The sequence below is a fragment of the Camelus bactrianus genome, chromosome 13 (assembly GCF_048773025.1).
Source record: "Camelus bactrianus isolate YW-2024 breed Bactrian camel chromosome 13, ASM4877302v1, whole genome shotgun sequence".
NCBI classification, from domain to species: Eukaryota; Metazoa; Chordata; class Mammalia; order Artiodactyla; family Camelidae; genus Camelus; species Camelus bactrianus.
Genome location: NC_133551.1, coordinates 21,601,537 through 21,620,937, shown reverse-complemented (window position 1 = coordinate 21,620,937; position 19,401 = coordinate 21,601,537). Strand labels below are relative to the sequence as shown.

The window sequence follows — 19,401 nt, the reverse complement described above, 5'->3', positions numbered from 1 at the left end:
CTACTGCTGCGCTCTCCTTCCCAGGAGAGCTTTTGTTTTGTGGTCCCCAAAAGAGTTTTTAAAAATCAGCACTGCCTACTCAAGGAGGAGCCGTAGGAGTATCTGCCTGCATGACCCCCACCTCCAACAGCAGTAAGAGGATGCTGACGGGGCAACGTAGGTTGTCCTCCGCCCAGCTCCGGGCGGTGGAAGCTCCGGCACCTCCCCATCCAGTGGCACCACAGAACCTTAGTTACATCATTCTTTATCCGCAGGGCTGCAGTGACGATGCAGTGAGGTCCTATATGCAGAAATGCTGTAAAGCATTATTTAAGGGTCAGCTTCCTATTATGATGTGATTTGCTTGTGGCAATACCACTGGTCCCGTGCCCAGGAGCACACGCTATGCTGCAAGCACAGTTGGAGAACGAACATAATTCCTTGTGACTGGTGAACCCTCTGTGAAGCTATGTTCTATTTTGATCTCGCCCACCAAAAATTCAATAATTCAAGGAAGTGGGAGTAACAAAACATCGATATCTCAAGGTGATAATAGGAGCTCTGATCCAAAAGGAAAAACACAAATGCGCACCAATGAGCTGCTCTTCTTACAGAGAACACCAGAATCCAGCCTTGCAAAGGCAGTTTCTTGCCTGCATATCCCTGCTGGGAAGTAAAGTCGAATGCAAGTTGCTTTTGCTCTCTTTGCAGCTCTGTCTTGACTGGAGAATGAGGGATGGAGACCAAAACAAATCTGTAGTCTGCATCCAGCTTCCCCATGAAGCCGTCGATCCTATCCTGAGGTTCTTAATGTGTCACTTCAGTAGGAGTCTAGATTTCTCAGCATCATATATCCAGCTGCAGGGGATGTGGCAGTCTGAGTTGGTCTGGGGGCTAGTGGTTTTGCTGCAGCCTCTCCCACCTTCGCCAGTATTAACAGCGTCGTTGCAGGTGCATCTTGGCTCCATGCTAGTGAGGCACAAATGGTGCTTACCTGTGCCAGTGTCTGCACTGTCTGTCTTTGTCAGTTTGTTCAGACTTGGTATGCTGCCTCATGCCCCCAAAGTCTGGTTCAATACTGCAGGAAGTCTTCTATGTCTCACTGAACCCACAAAGCCTAACCCCACATTCAGACTCACAGGTGACAGAGGGCTGACAGGAGGGAGCAGGAGCGAGGTGAAAGGCTGTGACCCCCAGAGGCACCCGCCGGCACCCGGGGTGGTACTTGGGAGTTGGTGAGTGGTTTCCTCCAGGAGTGCCTCCCTGAAGGCGCAGCTACAGTGTAACTGGAGATGAACACCTTGTCAGTGATTTCTCCAAAGAGCCTATATGATATTCTGCACCTTGTACATGTGACGTTCTGAAATTAATGCCTTTTATGCAGAACTTACCTAGCATTTGAAAAGAAAGGGACAAGATTTAGGGCCTCCGGGAACTGTATGGCATCTTTTCACCAAAGCCAGGAGTGTTTGCCATTTACTTGTCGTTCCGTGTGTGTGTGTGTGTGTGTGTGTGTGTGTGTGTGTGTGTGTGTGTGTGTAAGATATCAAGTAAACTTTGTCTCCAAAAGATCCACGTTGGAATCATGAAGTTTGCTGAGCATCACTGGGAAGTAACACCCTCCAGGCAAACGTCCCATTCACCTGGGCTTTCGTGTCAGTGAGCGTAATGCACCGCATTCCCGGTGGAGAGCTTCTGACAGTAGCATCTCTGCTCTGGAAACCTGTTCCCTATCAGTGCGTTCATAGAAATAAAGCTGGGGCTCATCTGAAGCATTTGGGCAAACTGAATAGAAGGCTGTGAGTAAGAGCTGTGGATAAAAACAGGTCAGACTCAAGAAGCCAAACAGGGGTCAGAGAGGCCCTTTTATAACCTGGTGCATCACTTTGTGAATTCAGATTAACCCTGATCAGACTCCAAAGACATGATAGCCAGCTACAGGAAAGATCTGATACAGTTTAGTCTACAAGGTGAGTGTAAGCCTGATAATTCAACAATAATATTAAAAATTGAGGGAGGGGACTTCATGGTTTCCTCTTAACATTACCTGAGTATATTCAAGAGCTATTTGACAAGCAATAAGCAGAGTCAGATTAAACAATCCTTTTTCCAACAAAGGCTACTGAGCCTCTTTCTGTGTAGCTGCATCTTAGGGCAGCATATTAGTTGTTTCAAGTAAGTCCCAGTCTCAGGTGGGCTTCCCTGGAAGCAGAGTCTGAGATGGGGAGTGCTCTTAGGAGACAGGGAGAGACGCAGGATAGGGCCGGGGTAGAAGCTGAGCAAGGATGTGGTCCCAGCTGGAGCTTAGCTTCAACTCGATCTCAAAGGGAGCACTGGGCAGCAGCTTATACCAGAGCTGCCCCAGCTTGAGGGCAGGACCAGACCAATGCTCAGCTCGGGGAGGGGTGCGCCAGCCAGGTGAGCAGCATGACCTGGCAGATCCACTTGGTAGCCAAGCTGATGGGACCAAGCCTCTAGGAGTCATGCTGCGGGGGAGGAGATGTGGTTCTCATCCCAGCCCTGACCTCACTAAGGACAGGAGGATGTAGCCTTGGGCCCCTCACAGGATCTCTCTAACCATCAATTTCCTCACCTGTAAAATGGGAGGAGGGGGGTGGGAGCATCAGATTAGATGACTCTTATCCTTTCAGCTGCAAAATGCAATGATTTCAATAAGGGAAGTAGCCGGGAGGCTCACTGAGGAACAATGAATGTTCTTTCTATTCGGGAAAGGAGTTAATGTAAATGTGTCCCCAAATGACCAATCCATTCAAAACTCTTCTCTCACCTGGAATAGCTCTGGATACACAGGCCAGTCTAAGAAGACAAACAGCAAAGTTGCCCTGAAGGCATGTGTTCTAAAAAAGGATGGTGAGGCTCTCTTTTCAAAGTGCTTTCATGGCAGTTTACCTAAAGGGAACACTCATGCCGCCAGGCTATCTCATTTAAGTGACTCCCGCATCAAAGAGCAGGAGACGCAAGAGGCTGGAGTATAGCGTGAGCCAGAAGCTGTCCCTGCAGAACAGCACAATCTCCAGCGAGAAGAGCAGTTTGGCAAAAACCTGTCAGAATTATAGATACATTTCCTCTTTGACTGTACAGCTCCCTCTCTGGGAATGTATCCTATAGGTAGATATGCATGAAATGACATTTGTATGAGTTTATTCATTTTGCTACTTTTTCAAAAATATTCCAAGGTTGCAAACAACTCAGTGGTCCATCAATAAAGGACTAGTGATATACAATAAGAACTACAGTACCTTCCGTACAACAGAATACAGTGTAACCAAAAGCATCTGTACTGATACGGAGAGTTCTTCAGGATGTACTGATAAGTGAAAAAGCTAAGAGAAGAGCAGCTCCGTCCTAGATCATTGTGTGTATTAGAAACACATATGCACGTATGAGTTTGTTTCTTTCTGTGTACATGGTGCAGGTAATAAGATTATGTATTCATATTCAAGTGCATCCATAGAGATCTGGGAGTCAGTTTTTGTGTATCTGGAAAGATATTTTTTTAAGCCTTCTATGAGTGTTTATCCATAAGGGATGAGGGGGAGGGAAAACAGGATGGATGGCCTGAGAAATCCCACCAATGTCTTTTTGCAAAATTTCTTTCTGGATTTTTTCCCAACCACCATGGTTTTCTATAAGGAAAATGGAGCAGCTGTTGGATTAAAAAATAAAATGAAAATTTTAAAGGCAGGCACCAATCAAAGCTAGTCTTTTCGACTTCCTTTATTTCATGCTGTAGTTCGGGGGTTGGCAAACATGGCCGGTGGTTAAACAGTTGAACGGAGACCAACTGGCTCCCAGTGCTGAAAATGTTCACTCTCTGGCCCTTTACAGAAAGTTTGCCAAATCATGGAGCTGTTAGTAAAACAGCTGTGACTACACCTATCAGTGAGCTTCAAGTACTGAAGGGTTTTGTCTTCTTTAAATCAGCTTTTCTGACCACAGATAGTTACGCGGCCAGAAAAAAAGGCAGGATATTGCACAAGCTGCAAAGAGCATGAACTCCAGGGACAGACAGCCCAGGTTTAAATCTGGGCTTTGTCCCTCACTGCTATGTGACCTCAGGCAACTAGCTTCTCAAACTCAGCATGGTTTTCATCCGTAAAAGGTGGGTAATAATGGTGCCTCCTACAGAGAGTTGTTTGGAAGGTTAAGTATGTTAATGTTGGCAAGAAGTTGAGAGCAATACCTGTTGGCGTTATCATCTAATAGTTTGATTTTTCTATAAACAGGGTGATGACCAGTTAAATGTATTTGGAGAGGACACCATGGGAGGTGAGTTTCCTTTACTGATCAGACCAGAGTTGTCATTTTAGTAGCTCTGAGCTTGTCTTTTTTATTAAACACCAACTAAGAGATAAACTACCAACAGTATGTACTTTTCCCTTAGCCAGGGAACATGAATAAGATGGGCTCTTTGGCTCTCTCCCCTCTTGGTCCACGTAAAGAACCAAAGAGATGCCTTACTAAGAGATGCACTTCCTCACTGCCCAGAGAACATGACCCCCAAGATGCTCAGTGAAGACAGGATACTGTGGTAAATACGTTTGGAAAACACAACACTCAATCCCCTTTGGAAGATTCACATGTATATTCGCACAGCAGGGCTCCCACATGTCCTGCGGTAAAGAGAGCTGACTAACTGTGATTCAGCATTCTTCACATTTATTGGAACCCAGAAGTCTTTTTTCCTGCGTAGTGGTTACTATTCTGCAGTGAGCCATTGGGATGCAACATAAGAAACATCCGAATTATACTGCTTTATAGTTTTGTCATTTTAAGTCTTGTCCAAACTTTAAAATCCAAGATAATTAGCTACACATGGAACTGAAAATAGATAAACTTACATGAATTTGAGGTTGTCTAAAAAAGATAAGGTTCACAATTGCCCCAGGAAAAATACCATCTAACATTTCCACTCTGTAATAAATGTAGTTATAATTATGGTCCTTGGAAATATGTTTATATTAACTGTGAGCACATACAAGTAAGTGTATGTGCTTTCTGAATAACCCTAGCTGTAATCCTGCACTGATCCATGAGCATGAGGTGGCAGATAAAGTGTCATTTTATGATAACGGCAATAGTAGTATGTGCAAATCACGGTCACCAAATGACATCATGCTGATTCAGAGCGAAAAGGCACATAAACCTGAGCCAAGTGCAAATAATCAACTCGGTCCCAACTGGATAGGGATTGATTGATTGTCGAATAAAGTTTCCTTTTTTCCTGGTTATAAAATTAACATGCATTCATGTGAAAAAGATTTTAAGGTGGAAAATAAGAACCATCTAAAATCTCATGACCTCTAGATAATCATGGTTAACATTCTGGTATATTTTATTCCAGCGTATTTGCCTATATACCTATTTTTACATAGTTGAGAATACATGTGTATATACAGATATTATCTCCCATATTCTGTGCCTATCATTAGTATGTTCCCATGTCATTAAAAACTCTCTATAAACTTAATTTGTAGTGACCACATTATATGACTGTACCATCATTAATTTTAAAATAACAATTTTTTAAAACAGGAGTAAAATACAATCATGCTAATAATAATAATAGTAGTAATAACCACAACCACTTTCCTAGATTGCAGATAGATTAAAAGTTGCTCAGCTTCATAAAAGGAAACTGAAAGTCTAGAGAACGTGAGATGACCATTTGGTCCCACATGTTAAGAGCTTCAATGGAGCTGCTCTTAATAGAAAGCTCCAGATAAAATAGTTTTTCACTTACCATGGGCTACTTTGTAAAAGAGATTGAAGCATCTGTTTGATATAAAAGAACAATTTTAAAAATCATCCTTTAGTGTGAAAATCAAATGTTTCCAAACCTTCAAATTCACTTCTTTCCTCTGTTTCCAGCTCTTTCTCCCTTGTCTCCTTCCCGTTCTATCCCCAACTCATTTCTTCATGCCCCATTCTCTCTCTCTCTCTCTCTCTCTCTCTCTCTCTCTCTCTCTCTCTCTCTCTCTCTCCCTCTCCCTCTCCCTCTCTCTCTCTCTCCGGTAGAGTTGGGCCTTTCACTCAGCCAATAGTGGATTCCTGCAAAAATGTAACATTGTGTGTATAAACGGACTGCCCCAGCCCTCATGGCTACCTACTACACCAAGTGACAACTGGAAATCTTTTAGGGTTCCACATCCTCTACAGAGTTTCCCACTTTGCCAAAAACTCCTGATCATTCCTTTGCCCTAAAGCAGTTGTTCCCAAAATTCAGCCCTCACTCCCCACCTTTGTGACTTTTATTTGATCTCTATGCCATCTGTACTATGTCTATTATGTATGACATCTGTAGTATATATACAATGTATTACAAAACCAAGATTTCAATACAGTATTTCTTGCCAATAACTTAAATTATTCTTATTTTAAAGGTTTCACAGAAGATTTGAGAAAGTGTAAAATTATTTTCATAATCGGTGAGTAACAGCCCTCAAATTTTTTAACGTAATTGCTAATAATAACAACTTGGTAGAGAAAAAAGACTTTTCATTTCTCAGCCTGTTTTGAAGTCTTGCCCCTTTTGTAGTCAAGATTAACACCCCCGAGGCTTCCAGCTTGTTCATTGATACAGTTTTATATCAGTTTTGGCTTTGTATCTTTCCAGCACAAAGCAGGACTCCGAGGAATGTCAAACTCCTCCTGAGTTCAGCTCTATAAAACAAAATGCGTTACAGTCTCACGGGTAGAAGGGAGCCTGTTAAAATCTAACACTTCTTCTGTTTGAACAATGACCCATTCCTCCCTAAATACGTCCGTGACCGCATATTCAAATATACCTCAGAAACCATAGCCTGCGTTCCATACAGCTAACAGCAAAAACAAGCTCATTTGCTTTATGCCCTAGGACGGTGAAACTCATTGGAAAATGAATTGTGGGACAAAATTCATTTGAACACCTGTTATATTCCAGGTTACCTCCTTGGCCAACCCCGTAGGTTGGTGGTCCTTCCCTGTTACATGGCTATTACACAGACAGGAAGACTGAGCCTCAGAAGGTTAAGGACCTCGTCGCAGAGCTAATGAGTTTGAGAGCCAAAGTTCTAGTTTTCCTTGTGGGAATAAACGGGACTAGTTGTACAGCAGTTAAAATTACACAGATTAGGACAAAATATTGTCAGAGCACCTCCCAAAACTTAGCGCTTTTCCCTCTAATCATTCAAGTCTATAGAAAAGTTAATACGGCTGCCTGTACATTTTTCAGAAATCTATCTATTTATATATAGAAATAATGGAAAAGTCCACACCTCCTCAATGAGTCTGAAAAAGAATGGTTATCAGCAGCCGAGAATTGTAATCAGATATAGCTAGAATCTCGCACCCTGAAGGCAGGATGCTTGCTTGGAAATCTCTCAGTAAATCTCCCTCATTGACAGATGAGGGAACTGAGTTGCAGAGAATTTAGGGGGTTCGATCAAGGTTGTTCAGGCAACTAGCAGAGAGGAGACCAGGGTCCAGGGCTGTGAGTCCCCACTCCAGGACTCTCCCCACTCACCCCCGAGTCATGTGGGCTGCCACCCTAGACCGCCTCCCACACTCAGTCATCCCCCAAATACTGACTGAGTATTGGACCCACGCTGGGCCACGAGCAGGGAAAGGAGAACAAATCAGATGAAAAGCCTTAGGAAGGAAACAGAGAGCTGAAACAGAGAACACCTGGGTGGAGTATTCAGGGTGAAAATGGGCGCTCAGGGAAGCCTGAGGAAGTGATGTTTAAGCAGGGAGCTACAGGAAGGGATGGGTGACTGAAGGGTTAGTGGGAGGTGAGAGGAGGGCGAATTCCAGCCAAAGGGAACAGCGTGTCTTAGGCAGTGAGAATTCTGGAGGGCAGCCTGAGATCCGCTCCTGAGCCCCTCGTCTCTAGCTGACCTTAGCCTTGGGAACTGGAGGGACTACAGCCACACTTTTATTTTACGTTCTTTCAGAAAGTAAAAGTCATTATGACCACTCTTTACTGAAGAGAAACTCATCGTCATAACTTCAAAGAAAGTTCCCCTTCCCACACAGACTGCAATCGGTTATCTTGGCATCTAGATAAGTTACAAACACAATAAATTACACTTTCTGTCCAGCTTTTATCTTAGGGGCCAAATTCGGGACAGGGAGACTCTTTAAAACAGGAAGTTCAGGAATCCAAAGAATGGACCTTTATTATCACTTAGAAATCTGTGTTTTTAATAGTGTAGTCCCCCCCACAAAAAAAAAGCCTTTGAAAACAGTACAGCATGTTTTGTGGTGGTTGTTATTGTCTCTAGCAAAAATGTCATTTCAGATTTACTCATAGTCGAATTTTGAAGTGTATTTTCAAAAACTGCTGCTATCCAGCCAGACCTCTCCAGAGATCTCGGCTCACCCGTTACTAAGTCCTGTGCCCTTCAGAAGGTGAACTAGCACAGTGTAAAATCTTTGCCATCACACAAACCGTAAGACCCGCCCCTGCAAGGGTCCACAGACCCCACTAAGCACTGCTGCTCTGAGTAAAGGTTTTCCTTCTATCAGCCAAACTCTCCTGTATTTCAACTTGTTGGTCAGTCACTATTGTAGTAAAAAAGACTTCAGCTTCCTGTGTGGGCAGTAGAAGGTACAAAGACTCTGCAACAAGGGGAAAAATGATTTTTCTTCTTCAGGCTATTTATTGGATTCTGCTTGAAAATTAAGGCTTTAGTTATAAACAGTCAAGCCTTGAACAACATGGGTTTGAACTGCGCAGGTCCACTGATAACGTGGATTTTTTTCAACAGTAATTACGACAGTACCGCACTGTCTGATTGGTGAATCCCCAGATGCGGAATCATGGATACACATGAACTGAGTATCTGGAGAGCTGACTATAAGTCATTTGCGGGTTTTCCTTTGCAGGGAGGGTTAGCACAACCACCCCTATGTTACTCAAGGGTCAGCTGTTCTTTCTTGGCAGATGGCAGAATGATATTTTGAGGCTGTATTATTGCAGGTCAATTTGAAGCTCATAAAAATACTCGTGATGTCAGAGACACACCCATAACAGTTTTGATGAGCTTCAACAGTCAGTTGATTTCAGTCAAACAAATGTGGTTTTGTCTGTATGAGAAGACGGCTAAATTTTTCACTTTGCAAATTATTGTCTTGATAGCTACCAAGTACGGTTGTAGTATAGCCAGAAGCTAGGTTGACATCCTCGCTGTTAGTCTTAAGATAAAATTAATATTCCTAAAGCATTCTTTCCCTTTTTTAAAGTATCCTGGTTCCCTTTTGTCCACTGACAGCTCCAAAGTCCTTCGACTGGCCTTCAGAGCTCTCTCGGTCCTGGCCTCAGTGTGTCTTCCCCCTTTCCACCACACCCCCATGTGCATCTTCAGCCTCAACTCCACCTGCACTGTTTTTCTCTCTTGAACTCTCCTGGCACTTGCCAGTCCTCTCACCTGAAATGTCTTCTCCGCTAGCTAATCATGCCCCACGGTCAGTGTCCAGCTCTAGCTCTCTGTGAGGTCTCTCTAATCTCTAGCCTTCCTCCCCTGCGCTCCTCCATCCCTGTGTCTGCATCTCTCACAAAGATACCCCGTAATGACTAGAACAACAATTATTTGTTGGAATAATGACTTCTTTGGGAAGCAGTGTGGTCAGTTTCCATAACAACTGGAATAGCAGTCGGAACTCCTGAACCGGAGCTGACAGGCAGGTTGCCGCTGCTGTGGCTGCTTCTGGCAGGATGGCTGTCAGGTTGATTATGAGCCTGATCAGATGCTTGTTACTCCACGTGCCTGCCACCTTCTCCCTGAGAGCAAGCAGCGACAGCTTCTGCCCACCCCCAAGCTGGTGCTATTTCTTGCTCATTTACAATATGGTTTTAAGTGGGGGCAAGTAATAGCACTGTCTGCCGTCTGAGTGGGAAAATACGTTCCAGGAAAATGAATCGTCTGGACCAAAGGGGAAAGTGACAAGGCTGGCCCTAGGGAGCTTTCTGAATGTCGTGCGACTGTTACTACTTCTTCGTTCATGAAGAAGGCAGCTCACTAGCTGTCTATAGAGAAATGCCTTCCAAAGGACAGAGAAAGGGTCTCACAGGAGAGGGCCTGGTGATCAAAAGGACTGAAAAAGGCTCTGTAATTGTTCACAAACAAGATCTAAGAACTGGACTGATGTATAAGATTGGGACTCAATCATTGCTGAAAACAGAAAATTATTTGGAAAAAGTAAAAATATCTTAAAGAGCCTCATTACAGCCCACTAACAGGCTCCTACAGTGTTTCACCTTTTCTGGCACATCTCCTTCCTTCTTTCTTCTTTTAAATCTTTTGATCATGATCTTGCTATTATCCAATCTATTTTGGTTTCTTTTTCCCTTCTCTGCTTTTCGTGGCCTGCCTATCCCCAACATTGGGGGACACGTGGCAGGCCGGTGTTGTGGGTGGTAAAAAAGAATTTACCAGAAACCAAGAGAAGTTTAAGAACAAAGGGAAAGTTTAATAGTTATGCCGCTCCAGGCAACAGCAGGCCACACAGGCAAGAGGTGCCTGCGTGCCCACCCAGTGTGGGACGTGCAGGGTGTTCTGCTGGGGAAGGGGCTGCGAACACAGAGGGGTGGGGGGGAAGCCCTCTGATTGGCTGTAAGTGAGGTAAGGGGCTTTGGTGTATGGAGGATAGTGGACTTACCACTCCAGTAAGATGGAGACATGCGCTAGCACAAGCGAGGTAGTGGGATTTACGGCTCCGATAAGGAGGAAAGTGGGCTGTGACAAGTCCGCCTGAGCTGCGGTAAAGTTAGCCATTTCCCAGGGTTGCTAACTTTGCTAAGGTGAATACCCATCAGGAGCTTATCTTCCAAAGAGAGGCAGGCAGGCAGACGCCCAAGGGCTGGAAGTTTGGGGCCGCAGGGCCTCGGCAGGTACCAGTTGGCGCTGCACCCACAATGTAACAGAACCTGAATTCCCATTAATTCTTATCCAAGGCCCTAGTAGAAGTGCTTCAGTTTGGAAAATCTTCTCCCTTTACAGGTGAGGTGTGGTGCTGACGGCATCATGATGAAGACATCATTCAAGGGCTGTTGCTTTCAGTAGCGCAGGGACACAGGTGGCCTTGTGTGCCCTGGTGTTGGTGCTGATAAGCTACGTTTAGGGAGTAGGCTTTGGGAGGTACTCGTAAAATAGTCTGTGTTGTTTTGTGTGTTTTTTAACCACCGCACAACTAGTCCTATTTATTTCCTGGAGGAAGACTAGAGAAATGAGAATTTTTGCTTAAAACCCAGTATCTCAACGCCTGTCATTATTTCAGCAGAGCCCTGTTGTCATTTCATAGTTGCCCTATTACTAAAGAAATATGAATAAATCTAATTTTTAGAGAGTATTTCCTTGGAGATCAGGTTGAACATTTTGGGTGGAACTGACTCACGTATTTGGTCAAATTACAAATGAAAAGCAAATCTGATTGTTTTCACTTGATGGAGCAATAATAGAAACCAACGTTTATTGAGCACAGCGCACACCAGGCATCGTATAAAATGCTTTGTGATGTTACCTTATTTAATGCTTGTATCCTCTCTGTGGCATACGATCGCCGTCTTACTTTTCAAGTAAGACCTCAGAGAGTTAAAGAGTTTGCTAGTGAGTGATGGGTCCAGGGCTTGAAAGCTTGGATTGTGTCTTTAGCAACAGATGATGCTAGTTGGTTTCCTTGAAGTGACAGGCTTACTTTATTTCTTTTCAAGAAAGTGTCTGCCAGATACTCAAATCCGGAAAACCACAGTTGATCTGTTATTCAGTCTTTCAGAAGGTAAAAGTGGCGTTCAACTAATAAAACAACTAGTTAAGCAACTCAATCACACAGCGCTCTGGCTTGAGAAAACCGTGCAGCGTACGCGAGTGTGCTAAGCGCCTTGCGCGTCTTCCTATTTTGTCACACGAGTGTTTCAATGATGTGTGCTTGAAGGTTAAAATTAAGTTAACCTCTTTCATCGCTTCGGCAAGAGCATTCTTAAGTAACACTGACATGGTTCATTCTTTTTTTTTTTTTTTTAACTGTGGATTCATGGCGGTAAAGAATCCATGATGGGAATAACTGGCTATGATTGCCATCACAGTTTACAGCCATGGCTTTTGCACCATCAGTGAAAAGCAAATAACCTCTCAGCATTGTAATGAAAATAGGGGACCAGCGTCTCTGGGCCACACTTTGAGAACCATCACCCTGGGGTTAATTGGATTTGGGGGTGGGGAATTTGTTGCGCAAGTATTATGAAATGCCAGACTTAGCATTTGGGAGATCTTGGAGGAAAAAAGTCCCTTATGCTTCGCTTTCACTTGTCCTTTCCAATGCAAATAACCTTACAAATTTGAGGAAGCGGTCAGGGAAAAGCAGGTGCATCTACTGAAAGCCCCTGTTTCTCTGGGCTCCTGTGGGCCTGGAGAAGTCCTGAATGTTTCTCAGTCCCCAGGGGTGAAGGGATGCCTTAAAGGAAAGTCTGGGTGCTTGTGGGAACTGGCAAAGAGAAATGCGTCAGCGGACCAGCAGGCGACTCCAAAGTGGGGGCTGGTGGAAGGTGGAGGGGGCACACCTCGGGGGGCCCACAGCACCAGGGAGAACCAGGGCTGGGGGAAGGGTGGTGAAGCAATCCAGCTGCGAGAGCAGCCCTGACCTGGGGCTGAACTTTGAGGTCCGCTCAGGCTGCTGTAACCAAATATCACAGACTGGGTGGTTTGTAAACAGCAGGCACTAACTTCTCACTGTTCTGGAGACAAGAAGTCTGAGGTCAAAGCACCAGCAGATTCAGCGACTGGCAAGAACCCACCTCCTGGCTCCTATACAGCTGTCCTTTCACCATGTCTCCACGTGGTGGAAAGAGAGAGGGAGCTCTCTGGGGCCTCTTTTCCAAGGGCACTAGTCCCCTTCCTGAGGGCTGCACCCTCATGGCCTCAGCATCTCCTAAAGGCCCCACCTCCTGACACCATCACGTTGGGCTTTAGGATTTGACACAGGAATTGAGGGAGGGGGCACAGAAATTGAACTATCAGGTTTATCAGAAGTCATTGGATTAAACTAAGAAAACCCAAACTAGACTTGACAGAGTTTCCACTATGAAGAGAAAACTGGCAGCTCATGAGCAAGGCTGGGTTCACGTGGAGAAATGTTTCCACCTGCCTCCAAAGCCCGGGGCCTGCCCTAACTGTGACACATCACCCTGCTCGCGACACAGCCGCAGGACCGCCACAGCTCTTTCCGCCCTGAAGGGGTGCAGTTACCAAGGGCCCCTTTGACACTCACCCTGTGTGGGTACAAAGTCCTCACACACCTGTGTGTATAAAGTCTAGTGAACTCACCTGTGTGTCCAAAGTCCAGGCCATTGGGGATGGGAGAGAGACAATCTCAAATGCGTTTACAAACTCACGGGACATCTTTCTAACGTTTGAGAAATGCAGGCATTGTGTGCTGACAATGAGCCCATGTAATTACCTGAACTTTTTCACTGCAGAAATCTGTAAGTATTGTTTGACTGGAACAAAACAGTTTCATTATTAAACAGACCAAATTAATAAACCTTTATCAAGGGCGCACTATGCTTAAAGAACTGTGAGGTTCAAAAAAAGACATTAAACAGTCCTTGGAACACTGCATCACAGGACAGAAGCGGTTCCCCTCCTCCATGTCTTTAAAATTATTTTCTCAAAGGAAAGAATGTTGCTGAGTTAATTGAGTTATCCAGAAAGGGCAAACTGCTACTAAAAAGAAAAGAGCACAAGTGAGTGAGTTTTACCAGGTAAAAAGGAGACCTCATAGCCTCACGCTCATTGTCTCCCTTCCCGTTTGTTGGCATCTTTTTGGAAACACCATTAACTCATCAATGGAGTCATGCGGTGAAGTTTTAGGTACTCAGCCTGTTCACCCAGGTAGGGCCTCATCTCCAAGCCTGACTCAGTGAAAGCCTCTTTTTCTTGTTCCAAGACCCACAAAGAATGATCAGGGGACACTGGCAGACAGTATGGACACTAGAAGGACCCAACATTGGTGATGAGAGAACACTCAGAATCATGGGTTTGTGTCCAAGCTCTGTGCACCCTTGGGCCAGTCCCTTAGCTTCTCTGAATTTCTTTTAAAATGGCAAAATAATGTTTATCCTCTGTTACCCCAAGTTTGAGTAGCCAATGAATTGACATATTGCAAACTGTTGTACAAACATGTACAACAGAGACATAGTCTCAAGGAAATGAAATGTGGAAGCAATTTAATAAGCCAAAGTCTGCATCCTCTACCTCAAAAATATTTATTTTATTTCCCTCAGAGCAATATTAAAACCAACATATACTGGTGACTTACTCTGCCCCAGATATTGTGTTTTCTTTGTATTTGTTCTCTTATTTAATCCTGACACTAATCATCAGTACTTAAATTCTTCCCCATTTTACAGATGAAGAAATGGAGGCTCAGAAAGGTTAAGTAACGTTCCCAAGGTCGCACAGTTAATAAGAGACAATTAGGACTCAGACCAAGTTTCTCAGACTTCGAAGCCCATGCTCTAGAAGTGTATGTAAATACGTACTACGGAGGCCAAAATGTAGGTGAGGTTTTAAGAGTACTGTAGGGGAGGGAAGAGTTTGCCATCATCATTTGAATAAGTACCTCAATTTTCTGCTTTACTTTGTTCCTCTGTATCTAGCTATTGATGTCTGAAAACAACGACAAAATAATAAGACATCAAATGAATGTCAGTGACCTCTGAGTGCCCCAGCCATGTTTCTCCCAATTATGTGATATTCCATTTTAACTTCAAAAAAGGAAACAATTTGAATCCATAAAGCATCTGAACCGTTGCTGAACCCCTTCCCAAAGCACACTGATTTCAGAATATACATTGCATCTTTTACTGAGAAGACATAGTGTGGGTGCTTTTTGTGAGCATTACCAAAACTATCTCAGAGGGCCAAGGGCGACAATGAGCAAACATGTGACAATGTGGTGCTGGGCAGATCTGGGGGGGACCTGGTGCTTCCGAGGCTTTCTTCGTGGGTTGGATGGAGTGCCTTGACTACGGCTTGATCTCTCAAACGATGGCTGAGTGTGCAGGTGGCGGGGAAATAGCCTAGGCTAAAGGATGTATAGGCTTTAAGGGGGCTGTTTAAACTCCCTAATGATAATACCTTCCCTTGCTGTTATGGTAAATTCTTCCATTACGTATATATTCCTTTGAGTGACTTTCATTAATTCACTTGATACGTTTATGTTTTTTGAGCTTCTACTATGTGAGATATAAGTGATAGAGTTAATAAGCATATAAACATGAAAGATACGGCTTCCTAACCTCAAGGAGCTCACGTTGTAGGGATGGAGCAAAGAAATAGCACAGCTTGGTATGCGCAACAGCAGAAGCATGGGATGGAGAGAAAGATGAAGTGGGGATGTGGGGTGAAGAGGGGAAGTCAGGGCTGAATCCTGAAGAAAAGGAATTGGCCAAGTGCAAGCGGGAAGAAAATTGGGGTGGGCCCACAGCAAGGAGAGGGGACAGAAGTGCCAGAGAAAGGCTCGGAGATGAGGAGGTGGGAGGTGGTGAGGGCAGAGCTGGGGACGAGACAAAGGCTGGAGCATGAACGGCTATAAACCCCGGGCTAGGAAATAGGAGCCTAGTCCTGGAGCCGTGAGGAGCCACCAAGGCTTTATCAGTAAAGGGTCATCAGAATCAGATTTCAGAGAGAGCCTGTGGCAGCACTGAGAGGGAGGCCAGGCCTTGGCGGGAAGGCCCGTCGAGAGGTCGTCTGGTTGGCCAGACAGGTGAGGAACAAGGAGGCAGTGAGAGGGAAAAGAAGAAACAGATCCAAGAGCTTGTAGAGCATGGAATCAACAGGATTTAAAGATCCATCATGTGTACAGGTGAATGAGGCGAATCAGCATGACTCAGACAACCAAGCAAACAGAGGAGTCCTTCCAGGGGATAAGGGACGTGGGGAAGAAATGGTTTGGGGGACCATAAAGAGTTCAGCTTTAAACATTTCAAGATTGAGAGGCTGATGGGACATCCAGAAGTAATGTTCATTAAACAAGAGGTTTTTGAGATCCAGTACCCACCATACAAGTTCTGGCTGCAGACAGAGATGTGGAATTGAGGATGTCAGTGGTAGATGAGGTCACCCAGCAAGCTTGGGCAAAGGGACACTAGAGGAAGGCTGAGATCTAGAGGCTTAGAAGCACCCGTGCCAGAGCCGAAGGAGGAAATGGTGTCATAGAAGGCAAGGGAGGAGAGTTTCCATCTGGGAAAGTTTAAACTGAATGTAATGGAAAGTGTTGGGTTTAACAACCAAAGAGCTATTGGTGACTTTGGTGAGAGCCATTCCAGTGGAACCCAAGAAAGTAAAGCCAGTGGGTTTGGGGTGATTAAGGGGTAAGGAGGGGATAGGTTGTAGCTCAGTGGTAGAGCATATGCTTGGCATGCACGAGGTTCTGGGTTCAATCCCCAGTACTTCCGTTAAATAAATAAATAAACCTCATTACCTCCCCCCACCCAAAAAAAAATTTTTTTTAAAGGTAAGGAAATGAGGATGTATTCAAAATACACTTTCAAGAAATTTGACTCTGAGAAAAAGGAAAGACTTGGGGCAGTATCTAAAGGGAAAGGAAGCTCGAGAGTGGAATATTTTTTAAAATACAGGAGAGTTAAGCACATGAGTTTAAGCAGAGAGGCAGTACAGAGTCTGGTTTAAGAGCATGAAATACTTGAGTTCAAATCCCGGCTCCCCCATGTCCTGGCCACATGAGCTCAGGCAGCATCCTTACACCCACTCGTCCTCAGTTTCCTTACCTGGGTTGTGGAAGCAATGACAGGACCAAGGTCAAAGGGTTGAAGTGAGGATGAATGAATTAACACATGTCACAGTGCTCTTAGTAAATCCTTAACAAGCACTCGCTTTCATTGTAACTATTATACGCTGAGTGAGGGAGACGACCAATAAGAGAGAGAACAAACCGATAAACGAGGGACAAAGATGCGATCAGAAGTGAATTGGAACGAAGAAAGGACACCTACAAGATAATGGGGCCGTGACAGAGGTCAGGAGAGGTTGGGTAAGGTCCTGATTCTGTTTCTGGTGTCATTTGTTCAAATTACACACTCCCTCAGGGACCGATCTGCTGAATGGGTTTCGCCCACAACGGCTGTGGTTGGCTGGGATCAGGGCGAGGTGAAGTGAGAAAGTATCTCTTAGGTGGTTGGCTTAAACCCGCTTGTCGACTGCCATTCCCCTTGTGGACACATCCGTGCAGTTGTCCACAACCACGCAGCTCAGGTTTTGCAGCAGGAGACCGTATTTAGCCTTGAGGAAGGATGCGAAAAATAACAAGCCAGTGATTAAGGGTTCAGTGGCTGCTTCAGCCTGCCTCAATGTAGCATTCCACAGTATTTCCCTCTCATTTTGCTCTAGGCTCCAGAACCAAGAGTCTCGGAGCATCTTAGCTATAGACGAAGTATATTTAAACCATCAGATGGTCAAAGCCATGAGAGACCCTTTCTCCTCTTGCCACCGGATGCAGCTATTGTACTTTAATGTGACAGGTCCCTGTGACCCAGCTGATACTTCCTTCTCATATTTTCTGGGGCACTGACTCTGAAGGCGGCGTTCCTCGTGGTTCTACCATGCCTCGAGGAACGTCTTCCACCAGAACGTTGATCACCGTGTTAGTGCCACACACCTACCCATCCCCACACCAGCCCGACAACGTCAGTTTAAAAGGAAGGAATCTATTCAGTCTGATTACACATCTCCCTGCTTGGACTGACTCCTGTAGCAAATGCATGGGAAGACGGCGTGGGCAGAACGGCATGCAGAGCACAGCCGTGTTTTTCTTGGAAGCGTGGTCTCCTTGGAGCTGTTCAGGGAAGCCCCTGAAACTGCCCCTCGTTCCAACGTCTGTTGTTGAGAAAGGAAGAGTGTGTTAAATGGTGAGAAACCTGGCACTTCGTAAGCTTCAGTGTAAGTCTTTGATCTGAATGAATGAAAAAATAAGAAAGCAAGATGATGAGAGCTCAGATAGAGTTACTGTTGCCACGTCCCTCAAGCTCAGTTGTGGTAAATAAAGATGCATTGTCAGACATAACCATATTAACTTGTCTTTTATCTGTAACCATTTCAGAGTCATGATGATGAGAGTGGAGGTTTGAAGTACAATTATAATACTTGGCCACTTTTAAAAGCCAGTCATAACTAGAAGACTCTTCCTCTGGATGGGCCCTGAAGGAGCAATGTGGAGTCTTCACGTAGTCTTCCTGGCCCCTTCCCACCAAACAAAAACAGAAACAAACATGGCCTTTGCTCAGGAAGCTAGCATGCAGTTCCTATATCAGAACCAAGTTCCAGTCACTGCACTGTAACTAGCATAGATGCCAGGAAGCAAAGTACAAAAAAAACCAGCTAGTAAATCATTCCAGTGGTGGTAGTGATTCCAAGTGTAACCAGCCTTCAAAAAGGGAGTATGGACTGGAGTTCATGGGTCACTAAGTCATCATTAAAGATAGAAGAGCAAAAAAAAAATCTGAATTATGCATTGTTACTACAGTAAATACAAGGCAGCATTTTTTTTTTATTTTTAATGTCACCATTCCTCAAGGAGCTTATAATCTATCTGATGAAGCAGGAATTTATGCTTGTGAAAACTTCAGAACCAATACAGAGCAGTGTAGACAAAGGAGACATTCAGGGAGTGTTAGCAGGGAGGAGAGGACAAAGAAAGCACAATGGCTGAATGGTCAGGAGCCCCTGCTGAGAAGCTGAGAAGCAAAGGGAGCCTTGGAGAACAGATGAGGGTCCCCTAAGGTTGAGGACTGGAAAGAGAGGAGGTCCAAGGAGGGAGATTTTAAGTAAGGAACAAATCACAGTAGTAGGAGTATGCCCCTCCTGGCCCAGTACAGAAAGGAGATGGGCCCAATCATGGAAGCCCTGGGTGCTGAGGAATGATGTGATAAAAGTGATGCTGAGCAAGGACCAGTCCAGGGCTGGTAAACAGGCAAGGAAGCACCAGGAGGGAAGAACTTCCCTTGATGAATCTGCCCATATTTCTCATATTTACCTTCTAGTTTTACAGGTTTTTTTTTTTTATAATGTTCTCAGGGGAAATGGGGGGTGGAATGATACAAACTTAGAAAAGGTTTGCCCAGAAATAGACTCACAGACATAGATAACAAACTGGTTACCAGGGCGAAAGGTAGGGGGAGGGGTAGATTAGGAGTTTGGGATTAACAGATACACATTACTGCATATAAAACAGATAAACAACAAGGACCTCCTGTATAGCACAGGGAACCATATTCAACCTCTTGTAATGAGCTGTAATGGAAAAGAAACTGAAAAAATATATATTTATGTATATGTATAACTGAAACGCTTTACTGTACACCTAAAACTAACATTGTAAATTGACTACATTTCAATTTTAAAAAAT

The 19,401-nt window shown here is 44.5% G+C and overlaps 1 protein-coding gene across 2 annotated transcripts in view; it reads left to right on the top strand.

Moving 5' to 3' along the window:
• Positions 1–19,401, top strand: part of AK5 (adenylate kinase 5) — a 213,982-nt gene that overhangs the window by 148,498 nt on the left and 46,083 nt on the right. For both annotated transcript variants that reach the window (XM_010963381.3, XM_010963379.2), the window contains exons 9-10: positions 4,227–4,269; positions 6,384–6,428. In XM_010963381.3, coding sequence (XP_010961683.1) covers positions 4,227–4,269; positions 6,384–6,428 — 88 coding nt within the window. The remainder of the gene's footprint in view (positions 1–4,226; positions 4,270–6,383; positions 6,429–19,401) is intronic.